At 37.2% G+C, this 14080-nt stretch overlaps 1 protein-coding gene across 2 annotated transcripts in view; it reads left to right on the top strand.

Moving 5' to 3' along the window:
- LOC124154553 (cGMP-specific 3',5'-cyclic phosphodiesterase-like) overlaps positions 1–14080 on the top strand; it is a 304329-nt gene that overhangs the window by 285171 nt on the left and 5078 nt on the right. For both annotated transcript variants that reach the window (XM_046528364.1, XM_046528363.1), the window contains 5 exons: positions 9917–10075; positions 10536–10638; positions 13099–13225; positions 13639–13744; positions 13933–14076. In XM_046528364.1, coding sequence (XP_046384320.1) covers positions 9917–10075; positions 10536–10638; positions 13099–13225; positions 13639–13744; positions 13933–14076 — 639 coding nt within the window. The remainder of the gene's footprint in view (positions 1–9916; positions 10076–10535; positions 10639–13098; positions 13226–13638; positions 13745–13932; positions 14077–14080) is intronic.

The following is a 14080-nucleotide window of genomic DNA, read 5'->3' as shown; positions in this document are numbered from 1 at the left end:
AAATTTCAACATAAATACTTGACAATTACTCTGTGCATTTACTGTTGCTTCATCATTTTTAGTTCGTAGAACATCTCACCCAGATTCAGTGGCGTAACTATGGGGGGGATGCGGAGGATAGATCCCCCCCCCCCTCAAAGCTTCAGAGAAATTTTTAAAAATATTTAAAACTGTAGTCTAGTTTTGACATTTAATAACTGCGTCTGCTAAAAGTTAATTTTTTAGTGCGAAAATTAAGTGAAATGTATTTCCAGGCATGTTATTTTTCAAATATTTTCCACAACAGGGGTGGGGGATCGCCACCCCAGGCTACCCCCCCCCCCCAAAGCATAGTCCTAGTTACGCCACTGCCCAGATTCATTTATCTTTTTCTATTCATTAAACGTCTCACCCTCTTTTTTAATCTTGGCCACCAGGAGAAAGTGTTCTTAAATAACCTGTTTACATTCTCTATAAAATCGAAAGAAACGATATTTGCACAATTACAAAGAGGAAAAATATCTTTTATCCATTTGTAATTTATTAAGTCGAAAATATTCCGTGAAATTGAGTCGTCGAAATTTCGTTTTCAGTTGCCAACATTGTAATACTCCTCTAGATAGCCATGCCTTATGCAGCATCATTATGAAACCCACAAGATATCGCGAAGGCGATTTTCAGCTAAATTTGCTTAAAAATTGAAGTGCAATTAGGATTTTTAAAAACTCCATTATTGAAAACAGGAAGTTGGCAATATAGTCTGGTGTTCTTAAAAAATGGATTCTGTCCAAATTAGGCCGGGTTCAAAGAAGAAAATCAATATTTTTTAAGGGTTTGTTTTTGATAGGTAGACACTAGCCGTGCGTCTCAAGATGATAGAAAATCAATAAGGGATCGACCGTGAAGAGCATAATTTTATGTTTTTTTCGAAATTTTCTATTCCAACGACTGTCAAATATAAAACTATCTCGCAGGTCATTTAGTCCCATTAAATTTATACCCTTGCGTGAGCAATATCGGTCAGCTGTACCGCGGGAAAGTAGAACCCTGCCTTTAGACTACCTAACAAGGACGCTTTAACTTGGAAATGCGAAGCCACATAAATAATGTAAACGTCTGCAATTGTGAGAGAAAGGTTTTTAGTTAGCTTATTGCATTGAAACAATACAGGCATATTTCTTTTATTAATGTGATTTTGGAATCATTAATTATCACGAGGCTGTTTCATCCGAGGCACGAATTTTATATAAGAAATGTCAGTCATATTGAGTCAGGTTCGTACAGGGAGCATTCCTTAGATCCTCCCTCTCCTTAGAGCATCCCTTCGCGTCCAGCATCTTTTAAGTAAATATATCACATTCTCAGGATATAATTTCGTTGAACCACGTTTCGATAATATCTTCATAAAATCACTTTGAAGTCACATGGCCGATACTTCCGTGGAATATAACGAAGTGATTATTATTTTCAAAATATCCTTTGAATAGTTATCTCTTGCCACTCGTATCCAGGGCAAGGAAAATTAAATCTCTTCCATGGAAATCTCGTTTCAGTGCATTTGCGGGTGATTCTGTGAATACTCAGCAATTGTTACCACTAGAACTACATATTTTTGCCCCATCTGATAATTCAAAATATTCTCCCCCTACATAGAGTTTTTCAGCCTACATCACGTTGAATTCTGACATGTTAATAAATAAAAAGGTTCCCAGTTTTATGATAAAATTTTCCACGAAAATTTTTATTTCGCGACGAGCATCAATATATTTTACGTTATCTTCATTTGACTTCTTCTCAAAACATTTCGTTTAAATATCGTGGAAAAGAAGTAACTTAACCAACCCCGTCCCCTCAACCTCGTCTCCCCTACTTGCCTGTCCGCCAGCGTACCAAAATGTTTTGAGAAGAAGTCACCCGAAGATGGTACAAAATGTGTTTAAACTGGTCGCGAAATTAAAGTATAAGTGGATAATTGCCGGTGACTTAACATTAATGCTCACTCTTTAATAATGTTTTTAGAATGGTGAAACTTGGTGGATTTCAATGAATTCTAGGATATTTCATTTACGGAAAAAAATTGGCGATTGCACAATTACTTTTAGAAAATGATTATTAAAAATATCCCTTCCACCTTATGGAAGTTCCTCATAACATACTTATATCAGTACTTCAAGGGATTTCTGCGTAATTTTTTCATGTTTTGGTTTTGTTTAAAAATGTTATCCAAATTACGTGGTTATCTCCATTTTTATTACTTGTTTCACTTTCGAAATGTTGATATTACGACCAAAGTTCCTTGAATTTAAATAGCAAAAAAAAGTCTTGGGTAATTTTGTGCTTGGGTAAATTAAAGTTGGAAGTTCGGAAAACCTCAGTGTTTTTTTTTCCTAACATCACCCAAAGATACCGTAGAAATTTTCTTCTCTGTCCAGTGTGTCTTGCTGGTTTCGTACGAATGGGGATGAAGCCTTTCATAATAACCCAAAATTTTATCGGTGCGCTGTGCTGCAATTAAAATAACTTCTCGAGATATTACTGTCTTTTCCTCTCGACTTAGTCCCAGAATTCAGCGAGGAGATGGTAGATCCTACGCTTATACTGCCACAAAGTCTTTTCGTAATCTAAGTGCTAATATTATACTGCAATTTAAATTTGAATCATAGTTTCATACGCAGTTTTGTAAGATTGGTATGATAATGAGACAGATAGTAGTCATGTGACGTTTCCCCCAAAATTCATGCGAGAAAAACGATTCATTTAAGAGTATGACTTAAAGATAGATAACTACATAACTTTTCTAAAATGCTCAGCTAATACCCCTTGCCATACCAACCCCTAGAGAGAAATCGGTATTTTACTCGGGCCCAAAATCTTAATTAATTAAGGGTATTCACAGCAGACGAAAGGAAAAATATTTGTTGCGACGAAAAAAAATCTTCCTAATCCAACCATTTCCTCATCATTTTATAATGAACAAAACGCGAAAGTTGCCGTCCACTTTATGAGTTGATGACGTCATTAGAGGCCCGTTTCATTGACTTGATCAGGGAGTCCCATCATTGACCGAAAGAATCGCTCACCAAAATGTAAATTACAATGAAGGACTTCTGGGCGAGTGAAGGACTAACCGAGAAGCGGTGACCCGCACGGCAGGAGTGCGTGACGTCATTGATTCGTCTGCAAAACTGGTTAATAGCTCGCTCGCGTGAGTGGGTAGAGAAGTGAGGGGCGAATGGAAAAACGGAATAAATACGACCCTTTTTTTATCGTTCGAAAAATCTATCACAACCGACAGTAAAATGAAATTAGAGAATCGTTCACGAGGCCATGTTTGCCGAAATGCCGAGTGAGTTTCAGTGATGAGGACATCACTGAAACCGCTTTGTAAAAGCGTAGAATCTAGGAGGAGAATTCAGAATGCCCTTTTAATGAACTTTTCCCCGAATTCGCACAGCGCGCGGTCGATATTGTTTTTTCACGCTGGGTGGGTTGGAAGTCAGTCGCTTCCACTTGGGTTGGCGAATCCTGGACCCATCCGAGGGAGAAAAAAGAGAACGGACAAAAATAAATAAATGAAGAGCGTCCCTGCAACTCCATTGTTCCGTGAGGTGTACGAAAATTCTTGTAAACGCAACCCTGGTCGGTCGGAGTGAGAAGGATTTGATATTTTCCTGGTGGACTACTGATTGTGAGATGATTTCTTTCCTCGGGCTACCGGCCGGGTTAGATTCGCAGTTTCTGCCGACGCGACGTCTTGATGGAATACTTTTCAATCGTCCTCAGGGCTGGTGGATGAAACGAGCCCATTATTGATGATATGCCGAGGGAACTTGTTCCGTTATCGTTTGCATTCAATTATGAAGAGTGGGGAATATTGTATCACGAAATTTCAACCCTGGACAGCTGATGCCAGTAGGAACAAAAATTACTTAAGATGTTTAGGTCGAAAACTCACAATTTTTAGACTAGAAAAACTGTTCCAAGCGCTCCGATAGGCCGCGAGTTTGCTATGCAACTTCAGACCAGAAACTTTGACCAGGTGATATAGCCCTTTGCGTAACCGATTTCAGCCAAATTCGACAAATATATTTTTCTCAATTTTCTTTCTTTCTTAATGAAATATTACCTCGACCGATTTTTTAGCCTGTAGAGGGGGTTGTATCTTCAGCGTATAAAGAATTAGGAAATCCGAAGGGGTGGAATTTGTTCTAGAAGGGGTGAATTTGTCAAAAATAGATTTTTAAATTATAATTATCATGAAATTTACAAATATTTACGTTTAAATTTTACATAAAAATGCAATAATTATCTTCATCCACTCAATTCCTTAAAAATGAGCTATTGCATTTATTTTTATTTTCATTCCTTCCAGAGTCAAGACGCCTAATACGAAGACGTTATCCTAAATGTCTACATTGTCCCACAAGATTGCAATGTCTTATAAACCATTACTTGAATGACAAAAAGACTTTGGGGTTGTTATATTGTAATATTGTTATTTTACAATATAACAACCCCAATGATATTGTAATCAAATGAAGACGATTTGCCAAACTTGATCGAAATCGACAACCCTAAGTGTCAATTTTGCCAATTTTCTCTTGAAAATTTGAGTGGAATGAGAGTTTTGCGAAAACGAAGTTTTGCGTCTCAAGAAAAAAATACAATTTTGTGTTTACTCGATCTTTACGTAAAAACTTCTGCATTGCGTACGTGCTTCCATCGCTGAACTAAAATGAGTGGTAATGAGTAGTGATCCCAATCGTTGAGACCACACGAATCAAATAGATTGATGAACCGCGTATTCGAGAAATACAGAGGTGAAGTTGAATGCAGTACACTTGAAGAGACCTTAATACGTAGGAGAATCTATCTAGAGATTACGGACAGCGGGTTCGTCATAGACAAAAAAGGTCAAATGGAATGGAATCCTCCCTCGAGGAAAACCACGGCCTTTAATCATTAGGCAATTTCAAAGGTAAGTACATACATATTTTAATGAAAATAATCACATGCACTTTACAGGAGTAAAAATATATATCAGCAAATAACAAAGTATGCTGTAATCCCTCAATGGATCTCTCATATTATATAGTTACGATTGCTGCCTCTTCAGCTTCAATAGGCTGGTAATTTGCTGGTAGTTGTCTTCTAAGAAAATAAATGGCGTCTGATTCGAAGCATGTTTATTCAGCGATGAGTCACCATGGTAACCTAGCGGACCTTACCAGGAAGTTTTCGCTGCTATGGAAACTGAAAGGGACCAATTTTGACGGCGATGATGACGCCTATTGAATTGCCAATGCCGTCACCACAAGAAGAAGACCCGAGACGTTGAGTTATTGTGAAAATTGCTCAAAAAATGCGATTGTGGTCATAAAAGATCTAAAATATCCTGGCGATGAAAAACAATCGAGAATCTTTGGCTCCGAAAATACACGTTATTGACGAAAGAGGAGTGACTGGCCTGAAAATATTTCTTTGCTAAGTCCCCCTCTTACTGTCTAGTGTGAACGGAAACTTTAGTGTTTTATAAGAATTAATAATGGAAATAGATGTCGGCGTTATAAATGAACTTCTGAAGTCATGCAACATAGTATGCCAACATGTATGATTGGCGGGAGCCACTGCGAGCGAGAGAAACTCCCTACCTTTCTATGTTCCCGGGTTTATTGTGCTTCTTGTTCTTCAAAAGAAAACTACCCTATTGGAAAATTCTTATAAGAAAATTTCTTATAAGAATTGGGCACATTTCTCATAAGAAAATTTCTTTTAAGAATTTTCTCATAAGAAAATTTCTTGCAAGAATTTTTCTATAAGAAAATTTCTTATCAGAAATTGGGCGTTTTTCTTATAAGAAATTTTCTAAAAAGAATTTTTCTTATAAGAAATTTTCTAATAATTATCAATTACAAAATGTTATTTATAAGAAATTTTCTGATGGAAATATTTATTATAAATATCATATCATCACGCTTAAAACACTTGCGCAAAATTCTATAAAGAGCTACATAAGATTTACATCTCAACTCAGAGTACAAAGTTAGCATTATACCTAATTTAATCCAAATATAGACGCCTAAATCTGGTATACAGCAAACCTAATGATTTCCCATGTACCAAATGTAGATGTCTATCATTAGTGTGCATCAAGCAAGGGCATTCAAGCTCTCTAAAGTTCACCTGACTGGTCAGACAAGACGAGATACCATAGAGGTCCTTCAGGTCATGGGTTCTGCATAGGGTTAACGTCCCCACATGTTAAAAGAAAAGCTAAAAGCAATGAAACCAACGACAGCCTAGAATGATGGTCTGATAATAGAATATGACTTTGGCAATCACTACGCTATGAAAGATAAAGGAATTGCAATATGGAATATGATTAAACCTGGAAAATTGAAGAAGCAAATGAAATAAAATTCAAGTTCGACTTGGGATACTTCATGAAATTATACGGGAAAAAAAGGAAAAATTGATAAATCAAATGCATATGAGCCAATTTTTATTTAAGATACCAGAGAGAATGACCTGTACATGCAGATTTGGATAGATAACGAAAGAGATAGACAAATTAAAATGGAATTTAATGCCATTCGGAGAAAAGTATACGTAGAATATGGCTAACAATAAGTGCAAGATTTAGGGAAATTAATGTATTTTTCATAAAATAATAATTGTGTAGATGTTATTTAGGTTTTATACTCATACAAAGTCATTCTCATTCTCTTCGGAGACGACTAAATCACTCATTTTGTCCATGGAAACACTGTTGTCATTTAAAGTTCCACTTAGATATGACACAATCTGAAAAAAAATTTATATCTATCAAAATTAATGATGAAAAGTGTAAAATTCCACGAAACTGTCTGTTTAAGGTAACATGATTTTAGGAATGCCAGGTGTGTAAGACTTACGAAATGAGGTCAATGCTTTATTTTTGCTCGAAGCACGCGACTTATTTCATTAAACTTCTATCACAAAAACATAATGAATGATTAACACATAAAAGCAATCCCTAGCAACCTAACAATCAAACAAGGTTTCCATGTGAACTTTATCCTGCAACGTATGCAACCGTAGTATACATCGTGGTTATTCGTGTACCATATCGAACTTCCATCGGTTAAGTAATTTGTACACCCGAAACAGGCAGATTTTATAAGTCTACAATTTTTGGTGTGCTCTAAGGGATATATATACTAACAAGTCGCATAAAAAGAAGCCTCCGCTTCTTGGAACCATTAATGTCAAATACCATGCTGAAAACGCCATAAAGTTAGCAGAACATTACTTAACAGAGAGTTATACATAATTTCCAAAAAAATCTTATGAGAATTCCTTAAATAATTATCAATTGCCAACATAAGTTATGGTGACTTAACGCCTGCCGGATAAAAACCTTAAAGGTAAGCGACCGGCACAAAATTTATATAATAGGGTGGTTTCCTATTATTTTTTTATTGCCTAAATCGAAAGATTATTACTCCTGGAGTACGTATTTCACGCTTTTAGATTTTTAAATGACGATATCTATTTTTCGCGATTAAATGAAAAGTGAAAATTTTCAAGCGCGCGAAAACGCGACGCGTAAGTATGAATGCCGGGAAATCTCTCCGCGTGACGTATTTCTGGTTCCCGTTGCCGCCCTGCGAGGTGACCTTGAGGCGAGGCTTAGCGCTGATACGACGCAGGCTGCTAGCGGGTAGCCTAGTACCCTGCTGGCAGGTAGCGCTTGGCTTAAATAAGGATTATTAATAACTTGTCAAACGAGGAAAACTTTCCGACCTTAGCCAGTTTTAATAAGTGATTGTTAAGACATGTTTCCCTGAGCTCTGCGCCTCATGCATGCCTTGGTAACCTCAGACGATGTATAACTCCTATCTTCTCCTATAGAAACTAGGTCCCTGTGACGTCACGTGGAGTGGCATCGCATGGGCGCCAATCTGGCCCTTTTCAAATGAGGATAAAAATGGACCATTGCCATTCGTCTAACCCATTATTTCTAAAGCAAAATAATTTGTATATTATGAATACACTAATGGTGGGTAACGAAACGCAATCAATGCCTTTCGTTTTCTTTGATGAAGGAAACCACCCTATTCAGAGTTCTTATAAGAAATGCAGAGTTCTTATAAGAATTCCTGTAAGACTTATAGAACCCTATTGGAATTCTGTAAGACTTATAAGAAATTTCCAATAAGCGAAAGGCTTTAAATCTATTTGTTCCTCTGACCCTTACAGGGGTGTACCAGTGGGAGTAATTCTCAAATGCATGGCAGAAGCTTTACCACTTTGGTTTAAGCAAGTAATTTTTCCTATACATATGGAATTAGCTTAATTTATTATAAGTGTACACCTCACGTATAACTAATAAATCCATACTTTAATTGTAAAAAAACTAGGTACTTATAGCTATTCGAAACAGACTTAAGCCAACATTACTTTGTGTGATGTGTATTTCCAGTCATGAAATCACTAAAAAATTACTAGTATGAGGGAAGAATTACCTCTTTTGATGAGCATTTAGATATTCTTAACCTAAATGAATATGTACCTACATTAATTATTATAATGGTAAGTGCCCAACAGCCTCATGATCAAATTATAAGTGAATGAGATGTTTTAGTATTAAAAATGTGTGGTGAAAAAGAACTTTATTTCATACTACAAACATACATTTGGAGAAAAACTAATTCTAAATGCATTATTTAGCTCAATGCAATGTACTTTTAACACTCATCTAGCATCAAAATAGGCAAGTTTAGGCACTTTAGTAATGCAATCATGCAATTATATCATTCTTCAAATTGTGAAATTAATGAACATGTTTCAATGATGTAGTACATACACTTTGTAGGATAACAATGAGGGCCAGTTGATGTTGATTGCTCAGTTCCAAGGCAGTGGCTAGATAAATATTTCCAGGGAAGGGTTCATTACAGGGCAATTTTGAGGCCTACCTATACAAACATAATAGCAGACCTCCTAAATTTTTCTGATGAGTTCTCTTGAGACAGTCTCGCTGAGAACTCTTCACTATTTTCCTATATGTGTATGATCAAAGGAGATGATTGAGCTATCCCCAGTCAACTTTTCTAACAGCAGGCCATCTAATATCGATACCTTCACTGCACAAACGCTCAACAATCGCCCACCGGATCAAATCCACTCATCTAGGAACCGAGCAATATGTATGTGCTCAGCTGGCAGTAGCCGGAGCATAAATGCTCACCTCCAATTCTCAAAGCTTTGGAGGTGAGAGAGGTCAGCCACTGCCAGCTGAACGCATGCGTGTTAGGTTCTTAGGTGAGCGGATTTGATGCAGTGGGCAGTTGTTGAGCGTTGATCGATATGTAGACATACATATTTTAATCAACACCTATCAGGAAATCTCAGATACATCCTACAATTTACACCTGTGCCTGAGAGAGATTTCTAAAAATTATAAATTTCTTACTTTTTGTTGGCATTTATGTGATGAAATAAAATTTTGAAACCTTGATTTGCTTCAGTTACCATGTGGTTATAATTTATGACAAAACAAACCCAAAATACTACTTTATGACACATATGAAGGGTGTGGGGGGTGGGGCCCTTTGTGAGGCAGCCCACATCGCCTAATATTGCAGAACTACAATTGTACCCTTTTATATATCATAGGATGGCACATTGTTGTTTGTATGCATATTATAAGTTTAAATAAAACTTTCTTAAACTTTGCATGTGACTTAACTAATTGTCATTATGACAATTGTAAAGGTAGCTAAATATGGACCTATACCTTTTGCCCCCTCCCCTCCCTGCTGAGTTTTTTCTGTATCTACTTCTGAGATACATTCACCACTGTAATGATCATGTAAGAGTACACTTGCTGCTTCACGTTCGCATTAATTGCTATCATACAAAGGTAACTTTATGAACATCTTTCATTACTCAGATTTTAAACATTGGAGATGTCACCACATGGATGGGACAAGAGTTGAGAGAGGTATCGGAAGAAGAAGGTGATACTGGATTTGTTGCAAGGAGCCTTCTTTGCATGCCAATATCCAGTGGCCAACACGACTTAATCGGTGTGGCACAACTCATAAATAAGGTAAGATTTGTGCTTTTGGGGAAAAGAGGTATCAGGAAAACATTATCTCTGACAATGAGTAATGAAGAAGAATTCTGTCTGAATTTAATATCCCTGTCAATGCAAAGATGAAATTTTTTATGAGAAAAATATTTGCCTGTGTACCTTAATTATAAAGTTTCTGTTGAGACCTTCAAGGTGAAAATTCAGGCAAAATGTTTAAGTTGACAAAAGAATTATCTGCCTACCTCTTAAATTTTTAATTGGCACATTAATCTGCCTAAGATAAGGTAATATATGATTTGAAACTCATTGAGCTAAAACATCGACCTACAATATGTAACACGATAACAGCCTTTTGATCTATCAAGGGCACAGTGCCCAATATCCTCTTGATGTACTGACGTGCGAGGAAAAAATGTGCATTTCAATGTGATAAGCCTGATTTCTTGAAAAGAGAAGAAAAAACTTTTCTTTCCAGGCTAGTGGACATCCCTTTTCTGACAGTGATGTATCCATCTTTGAGGCCTTTGCAATATTTTGTGGACTTGGAATCCATAATACTCAGATGTATGAAAATGCATGTACGTACAACCATTCTTCTCTCGTGATAATATTTTATTCAGCCTTGAAATTCTGGGCACAGTTGTGATTTCCTTGTTCCAAAGGGAAAGAAAATATACAGATCATGTATACAATAGACCCTTGATTTCTTGTTGCTTAAATGAAACTTTCTGCACGATGTGCGAGTTGGTCAATTTCCCCTTACATACAGTGCTCAAAAGTCAACTTTTTCTAATGTAATAGAGTTGAACAGCATATTGAATAATAATAAACAAAGATATTGCATTCCCCACTAATTTCATTTGACAGCTCACAACACATGTTTTGATTGCCTCCGATCACTTGAAGATTCCATCACTACGGTACCTGATGATGATTGCAAGGCAATCGAAACACATATTATGAGCTGTTGAATGCGAAGTATGAGTGCAGTACAATATCTTCTTTTATTATTTCAGTGCTCAAAAGCCACTTGGGAAGGGGCATTTTGCTGCAGCCCATAATGCTCCCACTTTTCCTCAACCTTCTCATTTTTTAAATAGATTTTAGAGGTATTATTCTCTATATATTACTTTTTACTGGGATATATGCACTAATGATTCAAGTTTAATGGTTCTTTAAACTCTAGTAATATGAACTAACAGGGTCAAGGATCGCCAAAAAAGCTCACTCAGCTGGGCCAAGGCACATATAAGACCTGCAGTGAAGACAATTTTAACCCTTTGTTAAAACTTTCGCGGGTGCTCGTCATTATGATTAAAAACTTTTGGGCTATGTCGCCGCGTCAATGCTTTGGGTGGCCCCAACGTTTCCCGACCGATGCTGGTCGCTTTTTCAAGGGATTATGGAGAGATGGGAATTTAGGATCTTTTATATAGGTGTCTGTGTCAGGGGGTGGAGAGAGGGGAGCCGGAGGTTGGGGGAGTGGGTTGCTGCTTGTTTTTTCTTATTACTGGTTGCCAAGTACGGCTAATTTTAATGCCGGTGTCTCTGTTGAAATTATTCTTATCTTCTTTGGATATTCGTCGATGATGTGGCCAAGCGCTGCGTATTCGGCTACCGCGGATTTTGTTGATTGCCCCAGTCGAATCGCTCTCGCATGCTCTTCTAGCAATAAAATAAAATTCGCGTGCTCCTACGCAATAAGTGACCAGGAAAACTTTGCCAAAGAGAGACGGAAGCTAGAGGCCATTCTACGGGGAAATGGATTCGACGACAGAGTTATTTCTCGCACTTTTAATAAAATCATCAAAGAGAACGAAATGAAAAACAACACCGCAGAAGCCGCGAACTCATCCATAAATGACCTCAGCGACCAGAAGAAAGCCTTCCTGCCATAAATTAAGGGGACGACTGACGTAATAGGATATATCCTACGAAAATTCCAGATAAGGACAATCTTCTCGCCTCACACACAGATAAAGCATCTCCTAAACACCGTCACGGATAGAACTCCACTACAAGTGGAAGGAGTTTACCAAATTCCTTGCCAGACCTGCGGGAAGAAGTACATCGGTGAAACAGGCAGGTCGGTCAAAACACGCCTAGAAGAGCACGCGAGAGCGCTTCGACTGGGGCAATCAACAAAGTCCGCGGTAGCCGAACACGCAGCGCTTGGCCACATCATCGACCTCAAGGAAGTCAAAATCCTTGCCAAAGTTAAAGGTTTTAAACAGAGACTCGTCAGAGAAGCCATTGAAATATCCAAAGAAGATAAGAATAATTTCAACAGAGACAACGGCATTAAAATTAGCCGTACTTGGCAACCAGTAATAAGAAAAAACAAGCAGCAACCCACTCCCCCAATCTCGGGCTCCCCTCCCCCCTCCACCTGACGCAGATACCTATATAAAAGATCATTAATTCCCATCTCTTCACAATCCCTTGAAAAAGCGACCAGCATCGGTCGGGAAACGTTGGGACCACCCAAGAATTGACGCGGCGACATAGCCCAAAAGTTTTTAATCATAAAATTTTAACCATTTGTTGAATTATTCATGTCTCCTCCATAGTCAGTCCTCTCTCTATCACTCCCCTACTTGCTCTATCCTGCCCACTTCTATTCTCCTATCTCCACTCTTGCACACACCCCCAAAACAACTAGCTCTCCAACGGAATGATGAGGAGAATTTAGTTTAGTACATAATTCATGTTTTAAAATGCTAGGTACTAAATGTAAACCCTCAAATATAGTTAAATGAGACCTCCTAAAAAAATTCAGCAGCACACTTTTCCTCACCAAAGCTCCACATTTGGTCACCCCAGGTGAAGTTTTATTATTAAAAATGCTATGAGTTAGCAACTAACTATGTATTCAATATTTCAATTTGATTTTTGGCGTAAGATCATACATTTGAGCTACGTATTCACATCTAAAGGAGGTGTTTGATCCATAATTGATAATTATCTATTACTACTGTAAAATCAACCACACTCACAATCAGTCAAAACATTGATTTACTTTTTGATTTTCAAATCAGGTAAGCTGATGGCAAAGCAGAAGGTGGCTCTTGAATGTCTTTCTTATCATGCTACTGCATCTTTGGAAGACACAGATAAGCTGAATCAAGATCTTATTCCTACGGCTGCAAAGTATAATTTGTACAGGTAATTTGATTAAAAACCAATACAAGTAGAAATTGAGAATCATTAATATATGGTAACAAAAGTTCTTGCCTCAAATTAAAATGCTAAAGTCTTTTACCTCTCGCCTTGTATGTATTCATTTATTGGCTGAAGTCTGAATGATGCTATCATTCGATCACGCTCAAATTGTTTCACTTTACCCAGTGCCTTACTGGTTTTACATTCATTCCCTATCTTGTGAGCAAATCACCAGTTTCTGGAGGGCACCCCAATATTTAAATGCAATGAATGTTTAAAAATTGATGATTACGCAAGATGATCAGAATTGTTGATGATGATACCAAGCATAATTTATTCCAGCAAAATACAAACTCTATGATTGAATTAATGAATTTTTCACATTTACTGAAGCAATACCTCTTTCTTCTTCACAGTTTTATGTTTAGTGATTTTGAGCTCTCAGATGATGACACATGTAGAGCTACAATTAGAATGTTTATGGACTGCAGTCTCATTTCTCAATTTCACATTCCATACCAGGTATGTCTACATGCTTTAGTTATCTTTAAACATAAATGACTTTTTCCTTACTTTTAATACTTGTAAGTGCCAGAAACTAGTTCATTATCAACTGAAATTTCATAATTAGTAAGTACTGCATAATATATGTATAATGCCATGTAAAATAATTATCCTGTTTAGATAAACTGATTTCCTGCTTTCAACAGGTCCTCTGTCGCTGGGTACTTAGTGTAAGGAAAAACTACAGGCCTGTAAAATACCACAACTGGCGACATGCTTTAAATGTTGCTCAAACAATGTTTGCCATGCTCAAAACAGGGAAGATGGAGAGGTTCATGAATGACTTGGACGTAA

This window comes from Ischnura elegans, chromosome 2 (assembly GCF_921293095.1).
Source record: "Ischnura elegans chromosome 2, ioIscEleg1.1, whole genome shotgun sequence".
NCBI classification, from domain to species: Eukaryota; Metazoa; Arthropoda; class Insecta; order Odonata; family Coenagrionidae; genus Ischnura; species Ischnura elegans.
Note: the sequence above shows the minus strand (reverse complement) of the source record. Positions and strands in the feature narration are given on the sequence as shown.